Source organism: Seriola aureovittata, chromosome 23, assembly GCF_021018895.1.
Source record: "Seriola aureovittata isolate HTS-2021-v1 ecotype China chromosome 23, ASM2101889v1, whole genome shotgun sequence".
Lineage (NCBI taxonomy): Eukaryota > Metazoa > Chordata > Actinopteri > Carangiformes > Carangidae > Seriola > Seriola aureovittata.
This window is the reverse complement of record NC_079386.1, coordinates 17063431-17073127: the sequence shown is the minus strand read 5'-3', so window position 1 is coordinate 17073127 and position 9697 is coordinate 17063431. Positions and strand designations below refer to the sequence as shown.

Below are 9697 nucleotides of genomic sequence, written 5' to 3'. Positions count from 1 at the left end.
AGAAAAGAAAATGTGACCAACATTTTACATGTTTGTCATCCCAGACACACACACACTCTCACACACTCTCACACACACACACTCTCACACACTCACACACTCTCTCTCACACACACACACACACACACACACACTAAGTGCTCAGTCCAGGCTGGAGGCTAGTGGAAGCATTGCACTACTAGCCTACTTTAGGACAGGCCACTTCTCTAAAAGTATCCAGCCACCGTGAAATTCATATTATTCCCATGGAGGACACACACACACACACACACACACACACACACACACACACACACACACACACACACACACACACACACACACACACACACACACATCTGACGTCTGTAGTTTAAACATCCACAGTCCTTCTGACATAAACATGTCATGTATGTGTCATATAGTAACTGTAGTATTATATATTATATAGTATTATAGTACATGGTCAGTAGTATTATAGTAGTTCAGTATAGTAACTGTAGTATTATATTATTTTATCATGTATTATTACATTATGTAGTATTCTTATAGTCCGTGTCTCAGTGGTCAGTTCCGTTTCAGTGTCTGGAAACAACGTCAGCGTGCCATTACGCATCTGGAGAGCGCGCGCTCCAGCGGCAGCCAGATCCCCGGAGGAGGAGGAGGATGAAGAGGATGAAGAGGATGCTGATGGTGCTGAGGAGCGCGTGAAGCCGTTCTCTTGGCGTGCCGCTGCCTCTTGAGGATTTCCTCTGTGGATGATGGATGTGATGGAGGATTACAGCTGTTCTTCTTCCTCCTGAGAGAGAGAGAGAAGGAGGGAGAGAGAGAGAGGGAGAGAGAGAGAGGGAGAGAGAGAGGGAGAGAGAGAGAGAGAGAGAGAGAGAGGGAGAGAGAGAGAGAGAGGGAGAGGGAGAGATGGGGGACCGTGACCAGCGGACCCGGAGACTCGGGAGTCTCACGACCAAGTCCCGGGTCTCCAAGGAGACGAAGCTCCGGCTGCGCGTGATCTTTCTGGATGACAGCGAGCGCACGTTCGAGGTGGAGGTGAGTCCATCAACAGCTGGATGAGTTAGTTTTTAAAAACCGTTTTTTGTTGTTTTTTAAATTTTTTATTTGCGTTTATTTCGCTGCACGTGTGCGTCATGGCCTCACGTGTGGCGCAGTGAAATATATATTTATGATTTAGTTCTTTTCTCTTTTTCACTGATGAGTCTCTGTGTTAAATATCGCGTGAGTGTGCAGCACATCTCCACGTGGCACATATACAATAACAGCAGAAACTCACCTGGAATGACTTGAACAACCTTCAGTCCAACAACTTCAGACTGTGACTCTGAACATCTGGAGTCACGTGGAGCAGCTCAGCCTCAGCGTCACTCACATAGTTAAATATAACCCGCAGCGATAAACACCAGTGAGTCCAAACGGCGGATTAGCCTGTGACTCATTCAGCACCGAAGGTTGGATTTCTCCCACATCCACAGCTGCTATCTTGATCTTTGAATGCCAGTAATTCTTGAAACCTAGATAATCTTTTTATTTATTTATTTTTTAAGGCCTACACTGTGACACTGAAACTAATCATCTGAAAGCTTTAGATTTAATACCTGAGTTATGTTTGTTGGCTGATTTCTTAATGTCACTAACATCCTCACAGAGACTAAGGTGACACGCAACTTGAGGTCAGGGAGCCCCTAAATATAATTTTTTGAAAGATTGCAATGCATGCTGGGACCGACTGCAGCCCTGATGCAGGTTGAGCCGAACCGATCAGTCGAAACCAGAGAAAATTATTATTTATTAATTATTGTTTCTATCAAACTGAACCAGATGAGCCTCCCAGATGTTGCTATTTGCCGCTTTTCTCTGACTCACGTGATTCGACATAAAATATCTCAGAGTTTTGAACCGTTTGTTTTTCAAAAAGTCGCTTTTGGCTTCAGGAAACTGATAAATTCACTGATAAATCAATGGAAATGATCATTATCTGCAGCCACAGATAAATTCATCCACATTTAAAAGAAGCAAACACACCGAACAACTTCAAACAGTTAGAAATCCTAAATGTCTGATTTTCTCACCCACACATGAACTATCGTCGTAATAATAGTAATAAGAATAATCGATCACAAAATAAACTATAAATATAATTTTAAAAAATATGACAATGCATTATGGGTTTATAAACCAACGTAACATTAAAGCCTGTATGATATCAGCTGTGGAACCAGATGTTCATGTTATTGTGTCCACTCCTGCTTTTCTTCCCAACACTGCGACAGAAGGAAAAGATTCACAAACAGTGGAAGAAAACGAAATTTAAAACCTTCATGTGGATTTTAGGATTTTTACTTTTCATCTTTCTAGAATCCAGAAACAGTTCGTGGAGACGGTCCAGCTGCTAAACAGCTGCGCGAGGTGTGTAAACAGCTGGAAACGTAAACACTCTGCTGTCTATGAACTTGTCATGTGCTCCACTATCCAGGTCAGAGTGACGGGCCTCAGCACGGTGACGTGACGGCGCCCACCGGGCAGTAACGCAATCTAAAAAGAGACTCTCAGTGTGTGTGTGTGTGTGTGTGTGTGTGTGTGTGTGTGTGTGTGTGTGTGTGTGGTGTGTGTGTGTGTGTGTGTGTGTGTGACTTGCAGTATTGTGTTAGCAAAGTAGCTCCATTTTCCACGCCCATGCTTTCTCTGTCGGTTTCCCAGCGGCCTCTGGGACATTAGCAGCATCTTTAGAAGAGGAGGAGAGAGAGAGAGAGAGAGAGAGAGAGAGAGAGAGAGAGATGAAGGATGAAAGAATAAAAGAAAGAGAAAAAAAGGATGAATGAATGAATCGATGGATGAGGGCAATAATAAACTGATAAATACAGTGTGTGGTGAACAGGGGAGGTAATAAGTGAGTTCTCTCCTCTGACCCCGATCTTCAAACCTCCGGGGCAAAACCCCAATTAATGATCAGAGAAGAAGAAAAGATGGACGGACTGATGTGAAGAGAGTGGACAGACGCATCGTGTGCATGAAGGAACGAGGAGTAAAAATCCATACTCCTGTTTATTTGATGGAAAATCACTTTTAAGACGCAGTGAGCTGAAGTTGTGTTTTAAGTGAAACGTCTTAAAGGGACAGTACAGGTTATTCTGACGTGAGGTCGCGTCAGGTGATTGTACATGGTCAGTGTGTTACCTGCTGTAGGTTTGGAGACGAGCTGCTGTGGAGAGGATCAATCAGGAAAAACACATCAGTCAAAGTGTTCGCTTTTATTTTGAATATTTATCGTTTCCTGTGGAACTACATCTTCTCAACCACTGAACGACCGTATTCCTACGCACAAAAGTAGTAAGTGCTAAGTGCCTCTACACGGTATATGTCGACTTTTAAATTGCTGACTTTGGCGCCACCCAGTGGTCACATTAAACAATGACAAAGGCTGCTACTTAATTATAAGATAAAAAAAATTACAACAAGTAGTGAATCCTAAAATAAACTTTAGTTTGATTTATATTATTATTTTAAATATAATATTCCAACAGGAAGCAGATGTAGTGGCTTTATGTTCTTTAAAATGCATCATTTATATTCTTTAATATAATAAATTAAGATTTTCCCACAAAAACCGTCGTATTTTCAATTTGCGATTTTATCTTTTAGTTTAACGAACTGTTTTATTACATCATAACCACCGTCCTGTCTCCCAGGTGTGAAGGTGTTGACGACACGTGCACATCAGCATCACCACACATACACGTGGCTCAGGTTACTCTTACATATAAACAGATTTTTATCTATTTAAAATGGATTTCTGCAGAAAACACTTCAGATAAAAGTTCGGTCGGTCGTCATCGAGCACCGTGGACAATAAAGTTTCATTCCGCTCAGTTTTACTCTGTTCCGCTCCGATGAAACTGCGATTTTGTTGTTGTTCAGAGTTTCCCCTAATCACATGTTAGGCCTCTGTTCTCTTTATAATGGGTTACAGCTGCTCTGTCCCTCCCCTTCCTCCCTCCCTCCCTCCCTCCCTCCCTCTCCCTCCCTCACCCTCTCACCCTCTCTTCCTCATGACAAGTTAATGAGGGACGCCCAGTGGCCGCCACCAGGGCGGTAAACACCGGCTAGCAGACAGCAAACACTAAAAAAAACCCAATGCGCACACACACACCTCCTCAGTGATTAGACAGAGGAGAGGGAAAGAGAGAGGGATGAGAAGGAGAGGAGAGAACGAGGGGAAAGGTTATCGTGTTCATAATCATCCTGAACTGGATAATCTTGTAAGTTCTTGTTTACTCACTAATAAAGTTTTATTTCGTGCTTAACGTGCAGGTGTTGTATAAAAATAATACTCCATTTATCTTTGGAAAAAACCACATTAAAAAGAAAATCATAATCTTAAATGAGCTGGAGCTGAAGGCAGCACGTTACCCACTAAACACAATCACCACCGAAGCTCGTGTCTCCTATAACAGTGAACGCAGCATCACAATTCATTATGCAAAGTTCTGGAGAACCGAAGTAACTGAGTTAGAGAACATTTAACCGGAGTCCCCAGAGTGTCCCTGGGCTCCAGTTTTAAGAGATTCTCAATTAAAAAAAATCCAATTATCCCATCTCACCCCCACCCCCACTTTAATTCTCTCTCTCTCTCAGCAAAAGGTTTTAGGAGGCGACTTCTTCAACAAAGTGTGTGGTCATCTGAAGCTGCTGGAGAAGGAATACTTTGGACTGGAGTTCAGACACCACAGCGGCAACTACGTGAGAAACACTGATTATTTTAATATTCTCACACAATGACTCAGTATATAAATATATAAATATCTGTTTTATGTGGAACACGTTGCAGGTTTGGTTGGAGCTGCTGAAGCCGCTGGCCAAACAGATTAAATGTAAGTATTCAGGAAACTCAACAAAAACATTAATATAACAGGATCCTCCTTCATCTTTTGAGTCACATCTGAACACACAGACATGATACACACACATATTTAGATTCACTGCGACTTAAACTCCTCGTTCACATCATCGTCCCTGACGTCCATTATAAATAAACCTTCAGAAAACTCCAGAACTTAAAGTTTTCCTCAGCGTCAGACTAATCCATCAGTGGCTTCAGTGTGAACAGGAAACTGCTAATAGCTAGTTCACCACACTTTTTAATGGCCGCTCGTTTGAGGAAGTGTAAACAAATTCAGGCCTGAAGTTGCAGCCCACGTCTTCATTAACTGACTCCGGTGGGTTTAATGACCGCGTGGACAGGGAGATGATTTATTCTTCTCAGTTTATTTTTTAACTGATAATTATCTGAACACCTTATTTAAAAAAAAGGGCTTCTCGTTTTTCCTCTCCGTCAGACAGCAGCGACCTTTTCTTCAGGTTTATAGTCAAGTTCTTCCCACCTGACCCGGGTCAGCTGAAGAGAGGCCTCACCAGGTAACAGCGTCCGAATCTGTTGTTTTTATTACAATCATATAAACCCTCCTCTGATGCACATCTATTTATATATATGTGTGTGTGTGTGTGTGTGTGTGTGTGTGTGTGTGTGTGTGTGTGTGCAGGTATCTTTTTGCCCTACAGATAAAGCAGGACTTGTCTAACGGCAGTCTGACCTGTAATGACAACAGCGCCGCCCTGCTGGTCTCTCACATATTACAGTGTAAGGATAAAAATAACAGCTTCAAAGTTCGTGTTTTAAACCTAAGTAATTAGGAATAATTTGATCATAGAAATTAACTTTAATCAAACGAGAAAAGAGAAAAGAATGAGCAGGTGTGTGTGTGTGTGTGTGTGTGTGTGTGTTACAGCAGAGTTAGGGGACTACGACGAGGAGCTGGACTGTCACCATTTAGAGATGAAGCAGTACGTCCCCAACCAGGAATATCTCGACCACAAGATCATCAAGTTCCACAAGAAACACAGGTAAACGCAGGAAGTGGGCGGGCGGTCCGACCCCAACGCGATGCAGGGAAGTGCTGCCTCTAGGAAAAGTTTGCGGCATGAATATAACGTCATATTAGGGATGTGTAACAGCCTGCATTTGTCTCTCTGTAGAGGCGTGTCTCCGGCAGACTCGGACATCCACCTGCTGGAGGTGGCGAGGAAGCTGGACATGTACGGGATCAGGCCTCACCCGGCCCACGACGGAGAGGGGATGAGGATCAACCTGGCCGTCACGCACTCGGGAGTACTGGTCTTTCAGGTAGTGACGTTGACGGGTCTTAACCTTCTCGTACACAATGATAACTAGCTCAGAGCGCTCGCTAACACGCCGCTGCTCCGCCAGGAGGAGGCGCCGTTTGTGGCGACATCAGCAGGATTTTCTCTGCTGGTATGTTGAATTTTTATCCTCTTGTTTGCACTGAAACACACATTTGTTTTTCCCCCTCTGTGTCTTCCAGGGAAACACTAAAATCAACACCTTTAGCTGGGCGAAAATCCGCAAGCTGAGCTTCAAACGCAAACATCTCCTCATCAAACTACACGACAAAGTCGGGGTGAGGACCTGCTGACCGGGCAGATAGTCAGTGTTCAAACCGTGTGTTGTGTGTAATGTTTTTAATCGAAGTGTTGTGTGATGTCCATCCAGCCGTCGTGTAAGGACACGCTGGAGCTTTCCATGGCCAGTCGCGACGTATGTAAATCGTTCTGGAAGATGTGCGTGGAGTACCACGCCTTCTTCCGCCTGGCCGAGGAACCGAAGGCGGTGCCCAAAACGCTGCTGTCCTGTAAAGGCTCCAGCTTCAGATACAGGTATGTTGCACTTTGTGTTTTGTTCTTGTGAACAACGTTTTGCTCATTTCTTTCTCATCTCTACGTATATAAAGACCTTTTAGCGTTTAATGCGTATTTTGTGCGGCAGTGGACGGACGCAGAAACAGCTGCTGGAGTGTATGGGATCAGGGGGAAAGAAGCCCTCACATTTTGAGAGGTGAGAGGAAATGCATCAATACAATCAGACGAAAGACAGAAGATAGATTTTATCATCTATATACTGTATATATGTATATTTATATGTGTGTGTGTGTGTGTGTGTGTGTGTGTGTGTGTGTGTGTGTGTGTGTCTTCTTCTAGGACTTATTGTCAGTCGGACTTCGATCCCAGACAGTGTCGATCGTCCCCTGATCTCCTCACCGACGTCTCCAAACAAGTAATAAGAGCTTCCATTCACAGAATTCACACACTGTGCAGATATATATATTTCCTGGATTCAAAACAAGACATTTGATGATGTCATCTTGATACAGTTAATTGATTAATTGAGGAAATTGTCTGATGTTCGTGTCTTACCTCCTCAGCTGTACGAGCACTCGCATCCCTTCCCTCGGTCGAGCCGTGCCTTGGCGGTCCGCAGTGAGGACGAGTTGGACCCACATCACGGAGGCATAGACGACATGGAACTCGGAGGAGGCGGGGCTAAACGAAGCCGATCGTCTGTCGAGGTCGCCCGGGGGTCCCGCCCTTTTACTCAAGTCACTCCCCTCTCTCCTTCTCTCCACCAATCAACCGCCTCTCCGAAGATGAGATCGGCCTCGACATCCGTGATGGAGGACATGAGGGGCGCACGCATCGGGGCGCAGCGCCAGGCCCAAAGGTTAGCCGGGGTTTACGGCAACCGGTCGCGACGTCGGCCCAATCCCCAGCCGCACCCGGACGCCGCACAGCAGTTGGTTCTTCTTTACCCAAACAGTCCTGCCTACCAGTACCACCCAATCCTGCCAACGTTCCCATTAGCTGGGTCCTCGCCGCTCAACCGACACCCTTACTTGACGGACTATGTTGCCGTTTCTTCCCTGGAGCGTTTCCCGCACGCAAGGAGGCGGGATTATGTGACAATGGATAGCATAGCGCGGCCATCTTTCTACCCGCTGGGCCACGACTCGCCGTCTCTTTCGCCAATCAGGAGGACTCTCCGCCCCTCTGGCTCAGGAGGGCTGGGATTGGCCAGGGTTTACCAGCCAGGAAGCAACGGAGCGAGGCTCTTGGGTGTCGGACATACCGAGGCGGGGCATTACAGCGACGACTCCAACTTCCTCCCGGGGCTGCCTCGCCGCGTAGCCAGCCAACCAGATGTCAAGTTCCACCTCTCAAGGAGTTCAAACCCTGGCTTCAACCCCGCCTCCGAGTTTCGTCCCCTTGGTTACTACCCCCACCTGACACGCCCCTCCAGACCCACCTACCTCCCGCTAAACTCCTCCCCTCTGCCCGAACGCCCCACCTCGCTCTGCATGTTCGGAGGAACCTCTGGGAGCTACAGCGACTCGGACCCAGAGGTTTTCTACCCATACTACTGCCCGCCACCCCCGCTAGGGAGGGTGGCGCGGTCCGCTGGACTGGCCAGGATGAGGTTTTCCTCCGGGAGCCTCCAACTGGATGAGGAGGAGGAAGAAGAGGAGGAGGAGGAGGAAGAGGACGACGGAGCAGCGAAAGAGAAAGCGACAAAGGACTTAAAGGACGAAGGGGAGAACAAAGAGAAGACAAGAGGCGAGAGTAAAGGTGCTGCGAAGATCACAGAAGTCACACTGTAGACGGACACGAAAACGTCTTACAACATGGAAACGGTGCAAAGGTTCATGATGTGATCACATTCAAAACTGGACGACCACAAGACGATGGTGATAAATGTGTTGGTTTTGTATGTAAGAGAGGTGCGTCGTTGTTGAGGTTTACTGGCAGATGAAATGTACTGTTTTTGCCTTGTTTTGGTTAAAACCTCACATTATGGGTTTAAATTTACAAAATTTTGAGTATTAATAACCGGAACAATTATGTAATTAAGTAGCACTTCTAGCCAAACAAGGTCAAACAAGCCGAACTAGCCTCAGCTGTAGCAATAGAGGGTGTTGTTGCTGCACCGATACTTTATTTTTACTGACACCAAGAAGCATGGCGGCACGGGGTTTTTAAAGCTGTTCGTTGGTAGGAATCAGGTGTTAACCAGGACCTGGTTCCAACCATCACCCACGGTCACGAGCTTTGGCTTTAGCGCTCGAGCAGAGCTTCTTCTGCCTCATGGTGAAGTGGTACAGTCTTTGCGGTTCAGACGTCGGATCAGGTTACACATCCCGGGGCGCCTTCTTCCTTAGGGGTAGACCAGAACGTACTGGAGAGATTATATATCTCACCTGGCGAGGGAATGCCTCGGAGAAAGGTTACAGAGGTGAGGAACATCTGGACTACCTCGCTTAGCCAGCCTCTTGCCTAAATGGATGATGGATGGATGGATGGGTTGGTTTCTGTAGCTCTGGCTGTAGGATCAATCTGGTATGATAACATCGCTAAAATAAAATTAAAAATAGGATGTGGCGAGAAACGAGAGGTCAGATGATCAGAAAGGTTGAAATCAACCAACGGCCAAAGCTACAAAATAATTTACTTGTAATTTACTTTAATTTCCATTGTAGTGGAAACGTATTAAATCCACTTGACCACAGTTTAAAATACTTTAAAGACTTTAATTAAAAGACATATTGAGTGTCCTCTCAGTGTGACAGTTTCATAGGGTTGGGAAACTGATGTAGTTGGGTAATGTATTTGTTATTCTGTATGAATATGAATGGTTCTTGTGAATTCTGTAGAAAATGTGAACTGAAAGATTTTTTTTTTGTTTATATAAACAGCTGAATTTGTGAATAAAGGATTATACACAAATTGTGATCAAATTACAACATTTACAAATTAAATTCATCTGTTCATTTTAAACTTCTTTTAAAATGATGATACTGTC

At 45.2% G+C, this 9697-nt stretch overlaps 1 protein-coding gene across 1 annotated transcript; it reads left to right on the top strand.

Moving 5' to 3' along the window:
- Nucleotides 1-384: 384 nt before the first annotated feature.
- On the top strand, nucleotides 385-9611 carry LOC130164644 (FERM domain-containing protein 7). Its single transcript, XM_056369510.1, has 12 exons — nucleotides 385-1026; nucleotides 4627-4731; nucleotides 4820-4862; nucleotides 5328-5406; nucleotides 5532-5629; nucleotides 5778-5892; nucleotides 6025-6172; nucleotides 6372-6467; nucleotides 6560-6723; nucleotides 6833-6901; nucleotides 7045-7120; nucleotides 7269-9611. The coding sequence occupies exons 1-12, from the start codon at nucleotides 898-900 to the stop codon at nucleotides 8496-8498; spliced, it is 2352 nt and encodes a 783-aa protein (XP_056225485.1). The 5' UTR covers nucleotides 385-897; the 3' UTR covers nucleotides 8499-9611.
- The last annotated feature ends 86 nt before the right edge of the window (nucleotides 9612-9697 follow it).

What these genes read in the sequence shown, in the direction of transcription:
- LOC130164644 (XM_056369510.1), top strand. Translation starts at nt 898, where the DNA reads ATGGGGGACCGTGACCAGCGGACCCGGAGACTCGGGAGTCTCACGACC. An exon ending in CGGGAGTACTGGTCTTTCAG is followed by an intron (nt 6,173 to 6,371) that starts GTAGTGACGTTG and finishes TGTGTCTTCCAG; the next exon opens with GGAAACACTAAAATCAACAC. An exon ending in TCACCGACGTCTCCAAACAA is followed by an intron (nt 7,121 to 7,268) that starts GTAATAAGAGCT and finishes TTACCTCCTCAG; the next exon opens with CTGTACGAGCACTCGCATCC.